Source organism: Martes martes, assembly GCF_963455335.1.
Source record: "Martes martes genome assembly, chromosome: 3".
In the NCBI taxonomy this organism is placed as follows: domain Eukaryota; kingdom Metazoa; phylum Chordata; class Mammalia; order Carnivora; family Mustelidae; genus Martes; species Martes martes.
The window spans coordinates 51,392,762-51,417,219 of NC_137890.1; the positions used below are offsets into that span (position 1 = coordinate 51,392,762).

Below are 24,458 nucleotides of genomic sequence, written 5' to 3' on the forward strand. Positions count from 1 at the left end.
TACACTAGCCTCGTCTGTCTATCGTTCCAGCTCTAGGTCACCTGTCCCCCTATGCATTCTCTTTGGTAAAGGCATCTCTCTCCCCAGTACGGCCCCGTTAGTCCCTTTGCTTTCTGTCCAAGACCTTCTGTTTGGGGAAGATCTGGAGGCTTCTGACCCATGTTAATAGCTCAGTTGGAAAAGGAACATAAGCCCCACAAATACAGTCTAACATTGGAAATAATCAGATCAGTCATGCAAATTAATAAGTACATAAGGTCATATCCCAAAAGAAAAGAGTGCAGTCTCATACAAAAAAACAGCTGCCAGAAAGAACAGACTTTAAAGGGAAATGAAAACTAAAGAGCCAGCCCTGCCTCTGGACTCCTTTAAAAGCTCCTGGTGCTCTTTGCTCTAAGGTGTGCGATCTCCTGGGCATTGCTGTCTGCAGGCAGCCACGCCGCATCTCACAGCAAGGTAGGGACTACCCTAGTAGAGGTTTTTTATAATAAAAACAGAAGAGTTTAAAACAACACAAAAGACAACATTTTTACCAAAATACACTTTAATCGTTTATCAAAAGGGGACGATTACAGCATTGAAGGATAGACTGGACTCGTGAACATCGAAGGAAAGAAACCAAGACCAGACGATAAATCCACCCAAAGGCACAGAAGCACAGACACCTGGAAGGTTCTCAAACTGCACTGGTTTGCTAGATACTATCAGTGTTTGTTCTTTTTAAATATTTCTTCCTCAAAAAACTTCATTTTCTCACAGCTTCTAGGCTTAAACAAAGACAAAAATTGCATGGAACAATTGATATGACTTAATACAAGTGTCACATATGCTCCAAGGGCTTTCTGATATAACCACATATGCTATTATTTCATCTTCCATGTGGTCTTCCTACGGTCTTAGAGTCATGGAAATGAAACTTCATGAAGAGACAAAAAAAACATGATTTTGTTTTTCTTATATCCATGCCATTAAAAAATGGTTAATCTCATAAAAAGCAGAAAGTAGGAAACGGGGAGAGTGGGGGATGAGGGTGGTGGGAATCGATTGGGAAGTTTGGTTCTAATCTTCTGAGCTGCCTTTGGAATGAAGTTATGAGGTAAGAGGACTCTCCTGACTCTGACCTAGGTGGACAGAGGGAGCAGAGAAAAATCTAGAGCCTCACCTGTAGGTCCAGCTGGGACTGATTTACAGTGTACAACCTAATGCATAAAAGAGCCTTTCTTTAAAAAACTCTAAGCGTTTTACAGATATAATATAAGCATGCTAATTTACTAATCTGCTCTATATAAAACGTCATTCCAGGTGTTAGGAAGAAAAACAAAGATGGAGATTCGATCACTCGAGGAGCTCCAGGTATCCATCTGCCTAACTGAGCCCAGGTTTCTTCCAAGTATGGATGAATTAGCCTAGCTGCATGGGGCAGAACTGGTCATTGAGACATGTTGGGACAAAGAATCCCCAAAAGCCAGGCAGAGTTCTCTTCGAGTTCCTTCATTTCCAGATGCTGCCTGGACCACTGACACCTTCCTGGGACCCACACTGCCCCTACACCTCCCCAATCCCAACCACCCTGGAACAACCTTCTTTCCAGTAGGGAAATGTACCTCTGGAGGCAGACAGCTTCCAAAAGAACTCATCAGACCAGGGCAAATATCCCAAGTCTCCAGCGTGATAGAACTATGCTCCCAAATATCACTACTAAGCAAACTCACTTCCAAATCCCCCTGCAGATAGCTAAATAAGTGAAAAAGACCATTTTTTTAAAGAACATTCTCTGCCTCTCTCAACCTCACCCATTTACTTGGGTTTCTGGTTAAAGATCAGATCATAATTCAGAAGGTAACCATCATTATAGACAAAAAGTTTCTGCTCAAAAGGGTGATAGTTAATGCTCTGTATTCTTTCCTGCACCTTACGCAAGGTAATATCTAGCCTGCCCTCTTTGCCTGTGTTTGTGTCATAGTAGTAGAAAATCTCTTCTTCTTTGGTGTTCAGAGTGCGGGTGGCATACAGAACCCCACATACCATGAAGGCATTGGAAACAGATGGCTTATACTGCCTGGTGTACCAAGTGTTCAGCACCACGAGCGTGGTGTCGTTGAGCTGACTAATCACCATGTTACCAGTGCTGGCTTCAGTTGAATAAATCACCCACAATCCATTCTCATCCACAGCCAAGTCAATATCTTGCCAACCAACATTAGCATATGAAAAGCGGTTATTATAGGCAGCATTGGGGAGAGTCTGAGTCACTTCAGCCCTGTTGTTACTCAGGTTAATTTTGGCAATGTTTCTGGTGTTGTACCAGTTGACGTACATGTAGTTGTTATAAACCACGATACCAGCGCCTTGGCCATAGATGAGCCGCTGATCTCGGGCATTTATGTACAAGAGCAAATCATCCAGTGTATTGTGGAGTCTGTAATACTCCAGAAGTCTCCCATCTGTATTCAAAGGGGCCACCCAGTACAGCCCCCCTTCTGGATGCTGGGGAGAGTAATCCCGACCCCAGGCACCATATTTATAGGCAAACCCTCTCCAGTTGAGCTGAACAACAGTCGGCCTGCTGATATTCACCACACCGCCGTGCCCACAGCTCCCTGTACAAACAAGAACATGAAAGGGCATTCTTAGAGAAAAACGAATAATAAGACACAAATGGTTTCATACCCTAAGAACAAAAGAAGTCCATAAAGATTCTTCTTGACAAGGTTGAGTGACGACAGTGGTTCTGAAGGAGAAGAGCCAAAACCTTCTCGGTGTCAGTCTCAACGCAAACCCGCTGTGGGCTCTGGAGAAAACAACCTTCTGTTTCCATGAGCGGGCTTTCAGTTTGGAAATGGGGATGCTGAAGCTGCCAAGAGCTGTACTAAAAAGGTTTGAGGGCCCAGAAAGAGGAAAGGAGCACTTGGTGGATTTAATAGATTGTCTTCTATCAGAAAGCGTTTTGCAAATTTTTTTTTTTTAATTTCATCTTTCTTACAGAGAAATCAAGAAGGCAAGGTCATCCCAGACCCTACCTTTTTTCCCATAAAGCCTGCTATGCCCCCAGGATCAAGGACAATGGTGATAAAGGAGAAGACTGTCTTAGGACATGCCCTTCACCTTTCTGCCCCTCCCTGGAACCCCAGGGAGTACATAGCTACACTGGATGCCAATGTTCCCCCAAGCCGATCTCACAAGAGGAAGTTTTAAATATGGTGTTCTAAAGATACAAAAACGATGGTCCTGTCGTGGTGGGATTTCAGCCTTGAGAAGCCGTGGAAGTTATTTTAGGGCAATATTGCCTGCTCTGTGCCCAAAGCAGAGCCCACTACATAGTGGCAACATCTTGCTGTAGAGTTATAAGGCAGGTCTTGCTGTTGATACCACATATCCTACTGGGCCACAGAATGCCAGGCAAGTACTTCACCTTTCCCCGCCGTGGGACCAGACTCACTGGGGTACTAAATCTGCCTTCCCTATAATACCAGCGAGCGACCCAGGCTGGGCAACTGGCCTTTCACACTGCACTCTGAAATGCCTACCAAGCCAAACTGTTTCTGAGCTACAAAAACAAAATAAAATTCCTCCAGGATTTTTATATTAACTATCCAGAGTTGAACACGCAGTTTCTGGGATCTTAATAAATACCCTTTATAAATGGGTAACATTGTTTCTGGGATGACAAAGAAAATTCAACTTCAAGTACATTCGAGGTCATTTTCCCTCATCCGACTGCCTGGAGCAGAGCAGGTGAGGGAAGGAGGAACAGAACCTGAATCACTCGATCTGGCTTTGAATGCTGGGAGGGAATCAGGGAGCCGTGGAGAGCACATGATGGGAGCTGGAACCAAAAGCAGAGCTCCAAAGAATTACCTGATTTATCACAGGGGGGCGGGGAGAAGGGCTGGTTAAGGGGGAGCAAAGCTTTGCCTGTAAGTCTGTGCCTCTGACCGATATGGAAAGATCCATTCCTCTCCTTGCTAAATGTTCCCCCTTCTCCCCTCCTTACTCAAGGACTGCTCAGAGGTGAAACCATTACTAGAAACCCTGCTTTTATTTTTCCAATCTGCTGGGGCTTTTTGGTCCCAGAATTACATACGTGCTCCTTAAATGCTCTCATAAATCCGCAGTTGGTGGGAAAGCCAGCCAACCATACAACAGGTAGAGAAATGAAACCATTCTGTACCCAACCTCAAATAATTTTGCATATCATTAAGCAGAACACAGTCACAGGTTTATTTTAATAATGCATGCACCATTTCATAAATAAAAAAGCAATGTGTGTTCAGCCAAGAGATTGCTCTCTACCAAAGAAATAATAAATAAAATTATAAATTATTATTTCTTCTCCTAAAAGTGATCTCTCAGATGAATGCTTGTTTGCTTTTGTTTATGAAACAATGCATGAATTATTAAAATAAAGTTAGCGGTGTGTTCAGTTTAATGATAACAAAAACTGTTTGAGTTTCCATATGCTACAAACTGAATTTTCTAGTTAAAATGTCTTCCTGAGAACTTATTTATTTAAGTACATTTCACTCTGAGGAAATGAAAGAAAATCACGTTTTTTCTTGCAGGTTGGAAGACTTAGGAATTGTTTGCTTAATTGAATCTTGCTTTCCTAGAAAGAAAGTATCCCAAAACAACAGCAACAAAATACTTAAGGGAAAGTTACAATGCATAAACGTATCCAAGCATTATCAAGGGGTTAAAGATCATAAACTGGTCTGCCTTGGATGTGGAAATCCTTAGATATAAAGGAACCAAAATAAACTTCTCTTAAAAATGACTACTTCTACTGCCATTAATAATAGTAAAAATAATGGTTCATCATTTTCCACGCCGACCAGGAAATCAAAAATATATAGTATAAATAAATAGTATAAATATAGTATAATATATATATATAATAGTATATAGTATATATAGTATAAATCCCAAAACTCTTGAAACCACAATCTCTGTTTCTCACTTTCCAACCATTTCTAAACATTCTTTTTTTTTTAAAGATTTTTTTTATTTATCTGACAGACAGAGATCACAAGTAGGCAGAGAGGCAGGCAGAGAGAGAGAAACGGAAGCAGACTTCCCGCTGAGCAGAGAGCTCGATGCAGGGCCCAGGACCCTGAGACCATGACCCGAGCCGAAGGCAGAGGCCTAACCCACTGAGCCACCCAGGCGTTCTCCAACCATTCCTAAACACTCTCCTGTCCTTTTTGTCATACCCCTCTTCTCCTCGATGTCCTCTGGACCATTTTTAGGGTTCCGGCTGTGGTCAAAGGAAGTGGAAAAAGCGAGGAGAACTGAGCATCGTTGCCAATGCTACAGATGTGACCACAGCAGTGACAGACCAGAGAAAAGGCCATGGTGGGCTTCCTCGACTCCTCGCAGCACTACTGAAACTGACAGCCAGTCGGGTGCCCACTGCTCATCCAGCCCAGCAGGAGCCTCCACTGTCCTCATGCCATCTATGCCAAGCTTTCCCCCCTTAACTCTTACCCTTTCCCCGCCCCTTCCTTCATTTCAAGGTCTTGGGGGTACTCCATTCCCTTCCTCAGCCATCACAAGTTTACCCTGACCCTGGCACAACCACCCATGCCCAACCATAATCCAAGAATGTAAGAGGCCAATGAATTATTCTGCATTTTCTGGTAGAAAAGAACGTGCCACAGAAACAAGAGTAAAAGCACCTTTCAGCTACCCACAAGCAAGGAAGCCAAGAAAACCTGGAGTTAATCAGGTTGGTGAGTTGTCAGAACTTTCCCATTACTCTGGGAATCACAGGTGCACCTCGCTATCAGACCATCTATGGAAGGCAGCCTGGTAGAGTGAAATATTGGCAGATAGATTCCAAGTCAAATCCCGACTCCAGTACCTACTGGTTATATATAACCTTCTGAGCATCGGCTTCCTTATGTCAAAAAGAAACAAGCAGGGACGCCTGGGTGGCTCAGTTGGTTGAGCAGCTGCCTTCGGCTCGGGTCGTGATCCCAGCGTCCTGGGATCGACTCCCACATTGGGCTCCTTGCTCCGCGGGGAGCCTGCTTCTCCCTCTGCCTCTGCCTACCACTCTGTCTGCCTGTGCTCGCTCGCTCTCTAACAAATAAATAAATTAAAAGAAAAATTTAAAAAAAAAAAAAAAGAAACAAACAAATCCTAATACCTCCTCTGTAACTGATAAGAAGAAGAGTGAGAAGTCATGTACGGTAAGTCAATAACTGGTAACCATCAGCATTATAATCACATGACACTGGAACTGAAGGTTCACCTGCCTGTCTCCCTTCCTACAGACTGGTTTCTGGAGGTTCCTGGAGCCATCCTGGTAACCCTGGTTCCCTAAACAGGACCAGCCATGCAGGGGCACCAAATTAGGATTGTGGAATAAGAGAAGGAAAGACTGATCAAATCTCCCAAACCCAGCTTACTGTATTTATAAAACCCCAGACTTCTACTATGCTACATATCTGAGTTTTTCAAAAAGCCTAGTATCCACTCCACAGAACATAATACAAGGAACCCTCCACACAAGGGTAGCCTTGGTTGGCAATCTCCTCCTCACGTAATTCATTAGATCTGGCCATGGTATTCTGAAAATACCCTGGGAAGCCACAAGGTAAGACTGTAACCATTCCCTGACTTGGCTTTTTTGAAGCCTCATGGTTGTATTTGTGTCTGTGAGGTAGCAGAGAGTTTTTAATTTGCATCAACAAATGGGAATTCAAATTTCTTGCCCAATTTTGAAGGTTGGGTAAAAAAAGTTAGCAGCTAGGTGCCAAACTCCAGAATTATAACCCATAAAGATATTTTAGTTTATCTGATTAAAATTTTTACTACAAAAAAAAAAAGTCTCATGGTTAGTAGCATTTTTCTTAAACCAAAGACTACATGCAGAGGAAACTTAATCTGGGATCTGTGAGAGTGATCTCCTATATGGACAACTGAGTGTTGAGTGAAGAAGGGAATACAATTCACTTGTGATAATTTTAGGTAATTAACCTGGTCATAATCATAAAATGATGAAGACCAAATTAACTCTGAATTACTGGATATATACAACCCAACACTCTGCTTCTCCTAAGGCTTGGGATTTGAGCAGGTCACCCCATATCCTCCATCAACCATTTATGGAGCACCTACTATGTGTCAGCACAGAATGCAGTGTCATTGCCAAGCACGACGACGATCCACCCCAGAGGGAGTGCGTACATTTGCCTATCTTCCATCATTTAGATTCAGGGGGAGATCAGAAAAAGAGTCAGTTGTTTTCAGGAAAAAAAGTTAATGAGCAGAAGGCCAATTATTTTAGATTAGAAAGTTCTATGAAATGAACCAGAAAAGGATGCCATTTGCGGCATAAACCAAATAGAAAGCATGTTTTATCGAGCCCTAACTACATGTGCTGGTTCTAAGTCGAGCTGACCACAGGGGAAGCACACTGCAACTGCAGGGGAGGGGCCCAGAGAACACGGAATTGCTTTATAGCTGCGATTTGCACTCAGCCTTTTGTTCTGTGCAACTCTGCAGTGAAAAAAAAGCAGACAGGCCAGATTTTAAAGTCCCATAATAGTGAGTAACTTTAATTAAAGTCTCCACAGGCTCACAACTTTGTGGTGCCTGGGGAGTTTCCAATTCTGCATTATCAACCAATCTAAACAGAAAGAGAGCAAGTAAAAAGAAATTGATTTAAAAACATGACAAAAAGTCAGTTTAATATAAACATCATAAATATAATATGAACAAAGCTGGAGGAGGGCCAAGTGGCTTGGCTGAGATCCAGGTACTACCAAGGTTGTGGGAAAGTGAGAAGAAATCTGGGTCCAATTTGCTTAAACAACACAGCTGGGCTGGGATGGCTCACAAAAGTCTAAGTGTGAGGACCTAGGGGAAAGTTCTAGAAAAGAAATTCTAACAAAAATAATCTAACAGACTCACTCGTTGTCCTCCTTAGATATACCAAGCAGTGTACTTTGTCCCCCACTGCCACTGGACATGTTAGGTCCTTTGATACCGACAGACCATGGGGCACTGCATGTCCACTTCAGTTCTGCCACTAACCACCTGTGTGGCCTCGGAAAAGAGCATCCTCACCACCTAAGTCCCCTCCTCCTGAGACACGATGGACCTGAGCCAGCTTGCTCTGAATGTCCCTTTCAGCTCTAAAATGTCTTCACTCTAAGGAATACAGAGAAAACTGTGCTGGAAAAATCTATGCCATGAGGAAAATTTGTTGTGGAGAAAAAGAAAGGAAGGAAGGAAGGCAGGCGGAGGAAAGGAAAGGAAGGAAGGAAGGGAAAGAAAGAGAAAAGGGAGGGAGGAAGAAAGAAGGGGAGGGAGGGAGAAAGGAAGGATGGAAGAAGGATGAGGAAAGAATGAAAGAGGGAGGGAGGGAAGGAAGGAAGGCAGGACGGAAGGGTGAAAGGGAGAAAGCCTTGCTCAGGTGTTATCAGGGTTTGTCACTGCTTTGACCCCTGGCCTCACAGAGCGCTGCTGCGTGGCCCAGGAGAATAAGCTCACATTTTCAGCACACACTGAGACGGCTGATCCCAGACCGAATTTAACCTTGCTTGTTATGGAGGGCGAGGCACGGCCTTTGTCCTGAACCTCCTCTATATGTCCTACTGTGACAGACCGACAGCAAAGCAGAGGGAAGCATCAGTCTCCTGAATACCACCAAGAGGCTTACAACGATGGCAGTGTCTCATTAAAGCCTTAAAGAAACCAGTGACATTGACGAGGACCCAGAAACACACAGCCTAAGAGGAAACAGGTAGTGGGAAGAGGAATTAATGAAAAGAACAAGAGCTGGATGATGGGATGAGAAGGTACAGGCCCCTTCCAGGCAGAGGCGCTCATGACCCGCAGAGCGGGCTTCCCCGTGCCAGGGCTGTGGCTGAGGGTCCGACAGACGGGTTTCCGTTCACCTGGAGGGTGTGCCGAAGGACCCCGCACCACTCCTGTCCCCAGCAAGGTTTCCACTTCGATTATCATCATTAATCATGATAACACATTCCAAGGCATAAGTGCCCATCGTAGAGCTCCATGCGTCCCAAGACTGGTTTCATTAAGCCCCACGACTACCCTGCGAGGTGGTACGCTCCTCCCGTTTTATCAGTGATGAGATGAAGGATCTTATAGCTGGGAAGCTCAGGTCTTTGGGGTCCCGGAGCCATACTCCTGACCCCTACACTCTATGGCCTCCATTCCCGGAAGTGTTACAGAGCACCCCTTCTATGCTCCACCTAGCCCCGAGGATGATTGTTAGAGAGTGAGAGGCCATCCCCGCCCTCTGGGAACTCACGTCCGGGTCGGATGGCCCACCACACCTGCAAGTCCTAAGGCCTCCCTCAATCCCAAGACATGCTAAACAGCAGGTGCATTTAAGGAAAAATAAAGAGATGGAAGCAGGGAGGGAAGGACAGGAGGAGGGAAGGAAGGTTCAAGGCATACCCCAGCTCATCAGCCACAGGACCCAATCACACAGCACAGCACGGATGCCACGCAAATTCCAGAAGCTCTCCCCCAGCCCCCCTGACGACAACTCCATCACCACAGAGATGGTTTTCTCATTAGCAAACATAAAGGGGACACGTGTAATGTGTGGATCTTGTCTTAAATCAACTCATTGTCGGTGCTTTTCCTCTATGAGCCCCAGAACGTGATGGCAAGTGGAGCTACTAAGGGAGAGATTTCCAAGCACGGAAGAGGAAGCTCAGAGCCGCGACGAGCCCGTCCTCTCTTCCCCACTGCCATCCCAGATCCCTTCCCCGCCCCGCTCTCAGCTCCTAACTGGGCCTGGCTCAAGTGGTAAAAGCACGGCATGCTTACCAGGGGCAGGAGGAGGTGGGGCAGGAACATTTTCACCTTTAGAGGCTTCGCATTCCTTCAGCCTGGTCTTGAGAGCCAGGATTTCCCGGCGAATGGCAAGGACATTGTTTTTGTCTAGCGTCTCCAGCTTCTCTACCAGGAGAGTCATATTCCTTATCTAAGGAAATAAAAATTCAGAGCGACTTTATATTATTGTGCAATTTCTTTCATAAACATTCCAGGGCGGAATTTGTCACTTAGTGAAACATTGCTAGAGAATACACCCGAGATTCTCCTGAATGGTTTCATTTGGAAGAATACATTTTATGGTTTAGCGTGAACGCCTGTCACATCTCAGGCAGATGTGTGTGACAAGAAGAAAATGGCAAAGATTTTAACAGATTTAATAATAGAGCACAGGCTCAGTCTAAGCATCCACAGAGGTCCATTAGAGTTCATTTCTAATAACCTTCCCTATAAACTCGTGTTTACTCATGTTGTATTATAATTAAGTTTCTAATGAATGGTGAGCACCAGAGAAATCTTAAAGTCTGAAATATGTAACTAGAATTCTCAATTGTAGCCCATGTCATGACCGTGCTAGTAAATTTTCATTGATGTGAATTACCCAACCAAAACATTAATGTGATGGTCTTTAGCCATAGAGGATAAAGGCTTCACCAAAACATACTCACAAGAAACTCCTTAAAGGAGGGTTGCCAGTATGTGAAGAAAGGTTCCAAGAGGGATCAAGGATCACATGATCATTCAAGAGGAGAAATAGACCAAGCAAGTCCAAAATCAGGTAAATTATGGCTTTCTAAGTCCATGAGCATACATCCAGAACAGAGAAGGCACCTGATCTAACCTGGCCATGGAGTTGTTCAGAATTATAGCATCTCCTTCCTAGAGACGTTCAAAGGCCACTTGGTTCTGGGGCAGGACCACTGGATGACACCTGCTCCTCAGTGAACATGGTCCCATCATGCCGAACTTACGTTCAAAGACAGATGTCCACGGAAAGCAGAACACGGAACATGCCATGTGGTCAGGCGAAAGTGCAGAACTGGAAGTTACAAGAGAGAGCCGTGGCCTGGTCCCGGCACCTGCCCACTGAGGAGAATTTATTATTAAAGCTCTCAGAAAGGGGCTCACGCCTTACCTCCACTTCCAGCTGGTTGACAACAGCTGTGCTTCCAACAACACTGCCCTTCAGCTGTGTGATCAGTTTCTCCATCTCCTTCACTTCTATCTTGATCAGCTCGAAGTCCAGTTCGGTGTAAGAAATGGTATCCTTTTCCATGATCTCTACTCGGATGGTTAGGTTGGAGAGCTTCTTTTCGTACACGCTGATTAACTGGACATACTCCCTCACCTGAAAGGGAATCAAAAAGCTAAGTCAATTCCCAAAGTGATACCATGCAGTCTTCCTCCACTACCAAGCTCTTGGGGACTATCTGATTGCTGACAATCTTTTTTCTTTCTTTTTTTTTTTGGTAAAGAAATGGATCAAAAATATATTTGAGTAGGCCTTTTTAGTCTACCGAAAGCAAACTAAAAAAAAAAAAAATATATTACAATTGGTGGGGTGGATTTTGCACTTGCCTAGACCAAAAATAATTTAGCTTCAGAGTCATCACGCACAAGTATATTTTAATTTCCATTTTAACGTTTGAAGATATTAGGTCTCCAGACTAACCTGATTTCAACCAGGCCCTCAATGCACACGCTGTGTCTAAATCAGGGTTTCCCAACCTCAGCATTGTTGATATTTTAGGCTAGACCATTCTTTCATCGGGGGTGGGGGGAGGTGCAGCTTCCTGGCCTCTAGATGCCAGTAACACCCATAGACCATTCAGCTGTGACAACCAAAAACGTTCCAGACAGTGTTAATGTTCCCTGGGAGCAAAATCACCACCACCAACAACCCCCTCCCTCCATCTAGAAACACTGCTCTAAATTTAAGTATTTTCTAGAAGAGGGAGAAATGCACTAAGTACAATTCCTTCTCTGACTGCCACATGCATTGAGTTTTGAGCCCCTCTACCTTTCACAAAGTGGCATAAAGACCCAACTTTAATCTACAATACATGAGTGTATACACAACTGTCAAGTGCACATTCCATTAAACGCACCCACATTTATTCCAAGAACTGATTATTGCAATCAGACCTTTACGCGTTTGTCGCATATATTTGAATGTCTGATCGTTAAGTTAAAATACTTGCAAAAATTCCCTTGTGGTTTAGTGTATAATTGGAATCTCCAAATGGATTTTCCAATAAACACATTTGGTGGTTCTTTTTTGTATCTGATCTCTAAAAGAAATGCCATGGCTTTTTTTAAGGACCTGCTCATTAAAAGTTGCTAGTTTTACATTCTTTTTAAAAATACGAACATAAGTGATACTTTTCCCCAAACTGTGCTAATGTCAAGTAGCTGATCCGTGGGGCCTGGATGAATTCTGAGCCAGATGTTGGCCTATAATCCTCCTAATACCAAAGGCAGCCCTAACTTCTGTCATTTTAGCCCTTCCACTTAACCCCACTGTGCAAATTAGAGCAGACTCATAGGCCACAGACCTCAAGGGCTAGGGCTTCAGGCAAAGAGGATTTTAATGAAAGTTGAAAATGCAGCCCTTGGCACTGCGAGTGTATCTCCTTGGGCAACTGATGCTCACGGCCATCAGCTGTGCCATCACTCAGAGGCTGATAAGGCTGGTGACATTTTGGTGGAAAAGGAGGTTAGAAAAAAAAAAAAAAAATATATATATATATATATATATATATATAACCTAACGAGTCCCCCCTCTCAAAAGTATAAATGCAAATACAAGGTAGCCAGGTTTTAATTTCTATAAAAATCAAGCATAAAACCTTGTCTGTGATAATAATAATAGTAATAATAATAATAAAGCGCCAATCCACTGCAGAAATGGAAGTTTGCGAAATGAGTATTCTTGTTGGCATTTGGCCTTGCCAGCTCTTGGAACACATGAAACACCCTCTGCTTTCCTGGAACATGTTGGTGGCACATCGCAGCTGTTGTTCTACAGAAACGAGTGATCCAACTGTCATCTGTGCTAAATAAAATGTGGCTCTCCTAGATTCTCGCTGAAAACCAAGGCATAACCTAGAGTTTGCCATCTATGAGAATGCGTGGCATGCCTGCCCTCGTTCAGCCACAAAATGAGGTCTCTACAGATCTTTTTGGGGAAAATTTGAGGTTCCTTCTGCTGATATTTAAAGGAAAGCCGGGTGATGTTTAGGAAAATCAGAATCATCCACGGAGTTCTAAGAAGGCAGGAGGGAGAGGCACCTGGATAGCTCAGTTGGGTAAGCATCTGACTCTTGATTTTGGCTCAGGTCCTGATCTCAGGGTGGTGAGATCAAGTCCCCAGCCCAGCTCCGTGCTGAGCATGGAGCCCGAGCCTGCTTGAGATTCTCTCTCCCTCTCCTTTTGCCTCTCCCTCCCTGCCACCCCTCTACCACTAGGGCACGTGCATGCACTCTCTAAAAATTTTTTTTAGTAGGCAGGAGGGAATTTGAGGACTTTTTTGACTTCAGTAGATTGTTCACACAAACCCTCCTTTACATGTTTGGCTCTCTAGCGTTGACAATGGGCAATTCTGAGAACATCCAGTTCTCCCTGGAAGTGCAATGTCAGCAGAAGCAGCCCGACTTGCCCAGAGATATGCAGCAAGACTACAGGTCTAGTCCTAAGAGGACACCTCCATGTGTCAACATCTTTACTGCAAGCTCCTCATCACTACAAGTCCGAGCTAAAGATCGTCTGTGCTTGCCCTCAGACCACCAACCTAACATTCCGAGCTTCCATGCTTTTTTGTTTGTGATGCACATACTACATCATTGGTGGGTTCTAAGAATCGAACTTTTGGGGGGGGTTCACTTCAGGATGTTTGTTGTTCCGCACAGTAAGTGTCGTCTCACAATAGATAGGGATGTCGCACAGCCGGCTATTAGACTAAAGAATCTGTCTGGCTCATGTTTCTGCCTCAAAACCTGTGGCCAGATTATTTGAAATAAATAAATGTACTTGGCAACATACCATTATTTTAATATATCTTTAACAAGATTAGTTGAGCTTGAATGGATGGTGAAGACATATGAGATACCTTGGAGCTAGAGCCACCTAAACTCAAATCTGCCTTCAGTACTTAGTAGGCAAATCACTTCATTTCTCTAAGCCTACATTCCATCCTATAAACTGGGGGTAAAGATATCAAGCTTACAAGAGTATTGGAAAGAGTAGAGATAATGCATATTAAGAGCCTCACTTAGGGGCACCTGGCTGGCTCAGTCAGTAGAGCAGGCAACTCTCGATCTCAGGGTTGTAAGTTCAAGCCCCACATTGGGTACAGAGATTACTTAAAAATAATAAAATCTTTTTTTTTTTTAAAGGGGCCTCACTTGCTGGATGTCTATAAACTGCAGCAATTATTAGAGAAACAGTGATTTCAGGGTTTTTTTCCATCTGACCTTTTAATTTATATTTCACCACACAAGACATTGTTCAATCAATGTTGTTCGTTTTAAGTTGCCTAAATGTCTCCCAGACTGCCTCAACCTTCCTGTGCATGAGAATCCACTAGCGAATGTGTCCTATTAAATAACTTGCCCCAAAGGCTGTAGAAAGAAAATTCTGAGCTGCCTTTTGTGTCTCCCCCTCTTGAGTACCAGCACAAGAGGACATATCATAAACAACAGAAGAGTGTAAAACGCTTTCAGCATCTTACGCAGAGGCAGCGCCGTCTTCCCTGCGTACTGACAGATAATGCATCAATGCAAAGCAGTCAAAACCCTCTTCTGCCAGCCCATCCAGTCGGGCATTCCCCCCAGGCCTCCAGGTAAACGGTGATTTTCAAGACGACTTAGGGACAGCTGTAATAATTCACCTGCAAATTCAAAGGCCTCTGCTGAAGAGATAAGTCTGGACTGAGGGCGTGACTGACTCCCTGCAACTCTCCTCTGAGGCTGGTAACAGCACCGCCCAGAGAAAAGGAACCGGGATGATTCTGCTGACCCAAATTCCTGAGCTGCCTCACCCAGCCAAGAGAGGGATGACCTGTCCATTTACATCTCTTGACCTTTATGAACCTCCATTTTTCCATCCCTGAAATGGGAAGAACACTGGCCCATCTGCCTCAATGAGTCCCTTGAGAGTAGAACAGACCCAGAAGCATCTGGAAAAGCACAAAAGGCAGCAGTTCTTACTGGTGTTACTATCATCTGTCACGCAGAACTTATGATGCAAATCTCAACAGGGAGGTCAATTCCTTTCCTCGGCCTCAATCGCGGATTTCTTGAGGTCCAGCTACTCATGCTTTCAGAACTAAAAGTTCTCCCACCTACCCTGCACTTCCTTCCTGCCAATTATTAGCAAGGCAGATGCCACCTGCCCCCTTTACAGGACCGGAATGAAATGTCCCCATACTCTGCACCCTGGCAGGCCGCACACTTCCCGGAGCAGCATGGGGTTTCAAACTGCCCTTCACATTCCTGCCAGCAAAGAAGACATGCAAATCAGCAGCTTCCACTATTTCAAAGCAAATGACTCTAACTGAAAAGATCTTTACTTAGGATTTTCCTCCACTTGTTATGTTTTTATGCATAACTTCTTATCTGTACTTGATTATGCTGGAATAAGGCTATGAATATTAATGACTGGAATTTATAATTTAGTGCTGTGCCTTTTCTGCTGATTAATTCAAGGACATTTTATTTCTTAAGAAGCTAGGGTCCTAGTGTAGTCAAACACATTTTCCTGGACATTCATTTAAACACAGAATATTTATCTACCAATTCAGGTTGAAAGCAGGGTCTCAGCCTCATCATAATTTTTGTCTGAAAGGATAACTGTGCTAGATGTTGAGGTAGCTACGTTTAAATTTCTTAGGGAAACTTATGTGGAATCTTGTAGGAAAGCCAGAGCTCCTTGTAAATTAATGGAGTTGTATTAAATAATGCATAATGTGATTATAGCCTAGCTTGGACTTCACCTGTGCAGAAAATGGGAGCCTTTCTAATTGATTTTTAACTTGACTAAAAATGGAGAAGGGGTCAAAACTGGAATGCCAGGTCACATTGCTCCAGCCGGCTCAGAGAAAGGCAAACCCTGTGGGATGACTTCCTCAGGCTAGAGAAAAGTCGTAATCGGGGGCAGGGAGCTGTGGGAGGATTGGAGTCAGGGTTTTTACCAAGGCTGCATGACCTATTAGAACTGACTCAAATTCCCAGAGAACTCTTCTATTTGGGTCTAATGCTAGACACGTCTAATGCAATGTTCCTGCTGAGACAACAGAGGCTAGATAACACACAAGAGAGAGAATAAGAGAGAGACGCACGGAGACAGTGAGAGTTAGAAGGAGAGAAAGAAGAAGGGAGGGAAGAGAGGGAACTGGAAAGAGAAAATCAGAAAAAGAGAAAGGAAAAGAGGGAGAAAGATGGGAAGATAAGAGGACGAGCTTCCAAGAGGGGAAGAGGAGAAGGAAGAGGAAAAGAAGGAGGTGGGAGCTTTCCAAAAGTAAAGAAAGGGGGCGCCTGGGTGGCTCAGTGGGTTAAGCCTCTGCCTTTATCTCTGCCTGCCGCTCTGCCTATTTGTGATCTCTCTCTCTATCAAATAAAATCTTAAAAAAAAAAAAAAGAAGAAACAAAAGTAAAGAAAGATTAAAAAAAATTTAGGGAGGAAAGGGAGAAAGATTAGAAAGGATGGACAAGGGAAGGGGAGTGAACAGAACTAGGAAGGAAAAGTGAAGGAGAAGGAAGAGAGAACGGAGGACAGAAGAGAGGAAAGACAGGGCAAAGCTGGAAGAAAGATGAGGAAGAAGACCAAAAGGAAGAAGAAACAACAGAACCAAAAACCACATAAAAATTGCAGGGTTGGGGACGCCTGGGTGGCTCAGTGGGTTAAAGCCTCTGCCTTCGCCTCGGGTCATGAACTCGGAGTCCTGGGATCGAGCCCCGCATCAGGCTCTCTGCTCAGCGGGGAGCCTGCTTCCTTCCTCTCTCTCTGCCTGCTTGTGATCTCTGTCTGTCAAATAAATAAATAAATCTTAAAAAAAAAAAAATTGCAGGGTTGGGTTTCACAGGGGGAGCTCAGGGCTTCTTTCCAATCACACGTGCAAAATACTGAGGTGAGTTTGTCCGTGGCGTTCACAATCTCCATCCCATTTTCCTCCTGCGTCCTCATTTCTCCTGCTATAAAGAGCTCCGCAGGCATACAGTAAAGTAAATGCTAACGCCACCACAGGAGGCGAGCATGCTGGCTTTGGCACAATGAAGAAGGCTGCTTATCCAGTCCGAATAAAAAGGGTTTTGTTATGTTGGTTGGTTTGTTCCTATCAAGATTTGGTTGGAAGAGGAAGAAAAGCAATGCTTACTTTAGAAAGCTCTTTCTCGAACTTCTGGGAGAGAATGTGAGCAGTGACTTCCAAGTGTTCCACTCTCTGCACAGGAAAGGCGGTGTCTGGGAGGGTCACGGAGCACTGGCAGGTGCCACGGTCATCCTCGAAGCCGGTGAAATTGGAAAGCGACTGTAAACAGGAATAAATTCAGCATCAGTAATATGCTGGGAAATGAGCTTTTTGGGAACTGGAGTGACAGAAATTGGCCTGTCAAGAGTGCTCAGAGGTAAGCAAGTAGAGTCCGATATATAAATGAATCGAATCGGGGTGCCTGGGTGGCGCAGTTGGGTAAGCGGCTGCCTCTTGATTTCGGCTCAGGTCCTGATCGCAGAACCCTGATCTCAGGGTCGTTAGATAGAGCCCCGCTGGGCTCATGCTCAGTGGGGAGTCTGCTTGAAATTCTCTCTCTCCCTCTCCCTCTGCCTGTCTGCCCCTCTCCCCATTCACGCTCACTCTCTCTCTAAAATAAATATTTTATAAATGAATGAATGAATCAATGAAGAGGATCAGAGACACAAGCTAAAACTGCCGAGTTTCCAAAGCAGTGATTACACTTAGTTCAGCCACATCTCCACCAGCCAGGCTAAGCCACTGTCAGACTCCTTTACCTAGAGGAAGATTCTCCTTTCTTGAGGAGGCTTCAAGGAAATTATTACTGTTCCCACATAAGGAAAGGGAAAGAAGGAATTGATGGGCAACCTACGTTGGAATTCTAATTCTACCACTTACTGGACATGAACCCTCTGTAAGTCCTCTTGCTTTCCTCATCTGTCTAATAGAGATAATCCGCTTCACAGTGTCATCCCCAACAGTGACTACGTAATGTAAACCAAGTCCGTCACACACGGTTGGTGATCAGTAAGTGTCACTTTCCCTTTCCTTTCATGCACTCATTTTCTTTACCCTAACCCCAACCCAATGCCTTCCGATGAAATGAAATGGGAAAACCATATCATGGATTTGGAAAGCCATCATGGATATGGGTTACAGGGAAAACATACAGTGCAAATTCACATCCTCTCTTCACCCAGGAGTTATATAATTAACATGCTTCAAAATGGAAACAAACCAGCCATTTTTAAAGGACTGAATAATGTGGGAGTTTGGAGGTTTTGTGCAAAAAAAAAATTAAGTTTTCCAGCTTACCACTTGCAGAAAAGTCATTTTAAAATATTTGATGTTTCTTTAAGATATTCAGGCTCACACTTTGGTGCCGCTGCATATTTTAAAATGACAGGTTTGAAAGATCCTGTTTTTCCTTTGTCCCCTTTGAACTTCCCCAAGGGGATCCCAGCACAATTAACATTTTTTTTATTACTACTGTTGCCTTCCAGAGGAACTCTTGGCCGCCGACTGGCTGAGCTTCACAATGATCTCATCTGATGGCCAGGCCAAAGCTCACCTGTGGAACCTGAGACTGAAATGTGCCTGAAACTACCAAGGGCAGAGCAATGGCTCACAGAAATTGAAGAGACGCAGGCCATACCTCTCCAAGTTTAGGAGGTCAGCTGGCTGCAGCTGAGACGGTGTGTTCTGTGCATTTAATACGTATCAACCTCCGTGATTTCCAAACAAACTGGATCTAGATGCTTCCATAATCAAGACGTATTCTGTCAGTGACCTCTGGACCAATTAACTCAGGCTTTTTTTGCAACTAAATTGCTTATCAATTTAACCTAATCTTCTTTAAGATGAGCAAACACACACACACACACACACACACATACACACACACAATGTTTATATACATATAGATGCCAGGTAAATTCTTGACATTGGACTCAATTCCCTTTGCCAATCACGTCCCACACCCGCAGGAACTGGGGAATTAGGAGAAGAGACAAGCAGGTTTATGCGGGCCCCGGGGCTGGGTATTTGCCCAGGATGAAGAAGGCCTGGACAAGTGACCCCAGAAGTCCGCCAGGGAGACCAGCTTCCCTTAGAAGCAGCTTTATCACTCCCACCGAAGCTAGAAAGACTCCCATTCGAGCACACCAAGGCTTTTACAGGAGGACCAACGTCACGTGGACTTCCAAAAAACCAGCTTATTATACCAACTGTCTACCCTCAAAACAATGTCTTGTGTTGCATTTTGACAAGGGGAGGTTAATTAGCTGCACAAGACAGGGTTGAACCATTCTTCGAGTTCACTGAAAAGCCCTGTCAAATCAGAAAATAGTGGAGATCATCAAGCAGTCTCTCGACAATCAACTAGAAACCACCAGCTAACAACTTTGAGTCCTGAAGTTCACCTGAAAGGCAGGCAAATAATTATGAGCCCTGCTGACAGCCATTCCACTGTCTTCTATTGAACATCTCTGTCCCAGCACTTTGGACTCCCCAGCTTCCGACCTGCTTATCATCAGCCCAGCGTGCGCAGCTGACATCAAAATGGTCCATAAGTTTGATCAGTGTCTCCCATTAGAGATATTTCTGCTCCTCACATGCAAAGACAATGAAGCTAATGGTGATGGGTCTCTCTCTCTTTGCAGCGAATGCTTAAACTCTACATGAGTGTAACAGGAAGAATGGGAGACACAGACACGTACTTGTCCCCTTGGCCTTTGAGAGGGTCTGCAATCTCCCTTGTGGGGGACAAACAGGACCCTCTGTACCTTATAAGACACCTCACACCGATGGGGTCTCACGCAGCATGTGTTCAATTAACATCTACTGGTGTCTACAGCTCGCCAGGCTGTGGCGTTAGGGAGACAAGTAAGACCCAATTCCTGCCCAGTGAATCGGGCCCATTGTCACGAGAGAGCCTTCCTGTCCTTTTTTCAACAAACTCAAGCCCCTTAGCCTGATGACAAAAGCACACGACTCCATGTTCCGACTCTGCCAGTCACCGTGTAGAACAAAGCATGGCACCTTCTCTTGTCTGTGAAACGAGGACCCTGATAGTGGCTCCTTCTTTGCAGGAGGATATCTGAGGCATGTGGAGTGCTCGCTCAGAGTGCTGGAGCTGAAGGTGTGACTCACATTTGTGATTTAAGGTTGCAATTGGTTCTAATTAGCAGCCAGGTCTAAGTGCCTGTAAAGATTCAAGGCATAAAATAATGGTACTCAACATTTTCAAAGTACAGAAAATGATATGTTTGGAACTTGCTCAATGACAGTTATAAAGGGGTTTTCCACCACTTTCCGAAGAGCTCATCAAGCTGACAGCCAGCCCTAGAAAATTGGGTTTATAGTAGAAGTGACACCTAGCCCGCTATAAAAAAGAAGTTGGGGTAGTAATACTGACTCACCAGAGGGAGATAAGTAAACCAGGAAGGAAATTAAAATCTCTAAGTGCAATTTAACTACTAGTCTTTATCTACTTTTAAATAGTTATCTTTTTACCAGACAACAGACATACTGGATTTCCTGGTTTCTTGACCTATATTTTATTTTCTGTTATTTTAACTGGTCATCTTCCCCAACTGCTGGTTTCTGATTGATGATGAAGGCTCCAAAATAAATTACTTATCATTAACCTCTTTCTTCAATGTCAGCCAGTTCGCATTATCCCCAGAAGTTACTTAGCATCATGGAATAAAACAATGCATCTGATTTCTGGCTACAAAGACTATCTGGGCATATCTGTGATTCCCAAACTATTCTCCTCTTCAAAATAAGCTTCTATCTCTATTCTCCACTGCCCCCAAACCTAGAAGGCTGCTTAGGGAAAGATGGGGAAGAGGATGGGCAGACTAAGTCTGAGTTATGTAATCTGTTGGCTTAGTGACTTTACACCAATGCTGTCACCTCTTTAAGCCTCTGTTTCCACATCTCGAAAATGAGACCATTAATTTTACCAATCTCTGAGCATTAAATAAGATAACACATACTATGATATTATATACTAAGCGAGCCCCATCATTTATTAGGAACTCAGTGAACATTGTTGTGGCAATTTCTATCTGGGCCCTACCCAAACTGTTCATTAATCAACAAGTTTCCATTTGCCTACATTGTTGTTGTTGTTGTTGTTTTTAAGATTTATTATTTATTTGAGAGAGAGAAAGTGCATGCGCACAGGAGGAAAGGCAGAGGGAGAGGGAGAGGGACAAGAAGACTCCCCGCTGAGTGCGGAGCCCCTACAGGATGAGGGACCCCATCCCATGACCCTGAGATCATGACCTGAGCTGAAATCAAGAGTCGGGTGCTTAACGCACTGGGCCACCCAGACACCCCTGCATTGCACTGCTTTTGTCTTTGCTCTGATGGCAAAAAGGAAACTTCAGAAAAGCCTTTTCCTCCCATTTTCCCAATGGCCCTTCCATTCAGACTCGAGCACGTCAGCAGCAACCTGACCTGTGAATAAAGATCATAAAAGTGCACAGGGACAGCCTTTGGGGAAGTTAAGGCTCCTCCACCCCAAGGCACACCGCAGCAAGGAAAGCCTGGGTGTTACAGAGCAGGGCTCCTCCAGAGGCCCAGAGCCCATGTGAGCTGAAATGAGGAAATGCCTCCTGACCCCTAAAGTCTCACAGCTCCCTGCCTCTTCCCAGCTCCTCAAAGACTATACAAAGAGGTCTCAGCTCCCAAGGAATGAGGCTCAGGACACAGCCTAGTAATGTGGCCTAGCTGGGACAGTCCCTTTCCAGCACATTCTTTGGTTCTTGTTGCTGTTGTTTGTTTTGTTTTGCCTGTTTATTGTTACTGCTGTTGATTTGGAAATGGCTTGTATGATTCCCTATGGGGAACATGGAAGAGACTTAATACTCTTCTGGGAACATATCCACACAGAAGAGCACTTTCCTAAAGACCTTCCCTACTTCTGTCATCCACCTCCTCCACAAACTAGGCTCAGAGAAACCCTCAGGGCTCCAGCCGGAGCACTGTAGCTCTCACTCCCTCGGGGCTATTCTCCTCAGGGTCCCCAGTGGGCAGCAAACCAGACTAACTTTTCTGTATCTTCCGTTGGCAGGGCCCCTTCCCTAAGAGTTCTCATCTAGGATAGAACCTGGACATCTCTATTTTTAGAGTCCCCCTCTCACCCTCACTCCCTACCCCTGATTCCAAGTTGCAGCCAAGTTTGAGAACCTCTTTCAAGTTTGGATTCTTTCCCTAAAGCTCCCAGTGGAAGAACCAAGATGTTGTCTCCCTGGCAAACAATTTCATTCTCTTACCCAGGTTTTAATTCATTTCCAGGGCACCAGCAGGTAACAAAGGGAGCTGTAAATCTGTTAGAGTACTCGGGTCTAGCCATCCATGAAATTATATTCAGATCCCCAAAAAGCGAGAAGGAGGGAATGAACACAGCTCTCAGACTGTGGGACATCCTCACCTGAGACACGGAGCCAAGGCTGGGACCAAAGCTGTTGTTGAAGCCGGATCTCAACACAGAGTCAGGAAAAGAACTGGAGGGGGTGCTTGGGATCAGGGGCTCCAAATCCCCTGTGGTCTGGCCAAGGATGAATGGAAGGGTTAGGAGGCAGAGGAGGCCTGACGTCATCTTGTGCTCTTAACTGGAGCCCCTGACTTCTGCAGAGCCCAGGGGCTTCTTATAATGCCCAGTGGGGATTTCCCCACGTTCAGTTTCCAGGAATAGGAAGCCGCCAGGGAGCATGTGACCACCCCAGAAGGGTCAGGACACCCAGGAACCTGAGCCACTTTCACACCTTGCCACTGAGTCCCACTCTGGCAGCAGCCCTTAGAGCTAGGTATCTCCTGCCAAATATTAACTCAAATGTGTTTTTTTGACGCCCAATATCTGGTTTCCAACTTGTTACTTCCTTGAAAGAGATGGGTTCAAAGCAATCTTTGTGTATGAATTAGAGCTTAAAGGTCCCAGGCGGGGAAAACAAGCCTCAGTCCTTTGCCCAGAAGTCGTTTCTAATTGTTCCCCTGACCCCCGCCCCCACCTCCCATTTTACTGAATGATGTTTCCCAGAGAAAGTTAGGGAACCTGGTTCAGAGACCGTGAATCTCCCCAGGGGAACTCCCTCTTTAGCTACTACTCCCCAAGCTGTCTCTGATGGCTCCCTTATAGAGTCTGCTTCTGGACAATTTTTTCCCAAAAACCTCCCGCGGAGGGAGAGATCAGCAGTGTTTTCACCCTGGATGCTCAGTGAGGGCTCCACACTACCGAGCACTTACCATGGTGAGCTAGAGGAAGGAGAAAGACTCCGAACAACAAGCTGCCCAGACCCGTCAGGGGGGTTCATGGCGAGTAGTTCTCCAGAAGCCTCTATCCAACTGACCTCCACTGGTCTAGCCTATCTGGCCAGCTGATCAAGGCATGTTCATCATGAAACTGAGAAAGAGCGATGCACCTTCAGGCTCCATTTGGAAAATCTGCCTTCCTCCCCGTAGAGTAAAAAAGTGTTGGCCTGAATATTAAAAATCGGCTTTCTCACTCATTAGTTAGTGGCCTTAGGCAAATCACTTAGCCCCTCTAGTGTTGTAACAATTCCTAAATTGTTAGAATTAAATGAAATATTATATGAGAAGTTGCTGATAAGCTCTGAAACACTATACAAATGTCGTATTTTACGTTTTTTGGGTTTTATCTGTAATTTCCTAAAACCTGGCTCCTTATGTAAGACTGTTGGGTGCACAGCAGGGAAAGAAGTCCCCTTCCCCACTTTCTTCCTCATCCTGCCTCAGGAATGCTTTGGAAAACCTGGTCTGAAGGGTTCTTTCACCGCATAAAATCTCAGATGTTAATATGAAAAACAGAGCCTTAAACCTGTGGTACATGATTCAGATACTCAGAGGAGGGGAAGGGCAAGAAAAATATGAATGAATGAATGAATGAATGAATGAAGAGTGAGGGAAGGAGGATAGGAGAGAAGGGAAAATGAAGTCTCTCTCTTTGTGGTGCACCCAAGGCCACTGGGGCCACGTCCCACATCTGGGGCCCCGTCCCACATCTGGGGCCCCACATTGCCCCTTGCCTCAGGGGGCTGAGCAGATATGCCCCACCTAAATCAGTCTCCCCAGCTTTAGGACCCAGCCATCCAGGCTTCCATTGCTGCCTCCCCACTGAAACACCTCACTTGAGTCACACAGGATGACTTCACAAGCCACTCTTACTCCCGTAATCACGTGGATGTGGTGATCAGAGGCAGTTCGAGTAGAACTAGAAAGCAGGGGAGCCTTTTCTGAGGCTTTCTGGAAATAGCACTTCCCCCTAAATTATCTGCTCCAAAGGGAATCTGCGGTGGAGATTGAGGTCATGGGCAGGGAATCCATGGCCAGCTGTTAGGGGGTAGGGGGAGTATTTTGTAGCCCCCACCTCTCATATTCTGCCCTA

The 24,458-nt window shown here is 44.8% G+C and overlaps 1 protein-coding gene across 1 annotated transcript; it reads right to left on the minus strand.

Moving 5' to 3' along the window:
* Positions 1 to 526: 526 nt before the first annotated feature.
* OLFM4 (olfactomedin 4) lies at positions 527 to 22,655 on the minus strand (the record flags this gene model as incomplete). Its single annotated transcript, XM_080799381.1, has 5 exons — positions 527 to 2,600; positions 9,811 to 9,967; positions 10,952 to 11,164; positions 17,189 to 17,341; positions 22,488 to 22,655. 5 exons carry the CDS (start codon positions 22,653 to 22,655, stop codon positions 1,798 to 1,800), a joined length of 1,494 nt encoding a protein of 497 aa, XP_080655507.1. The 3' UTR covers positions 527 to 1,797.
* Positions 22,656 to 24,458: the final 1,803 nt, after the last annotated feature.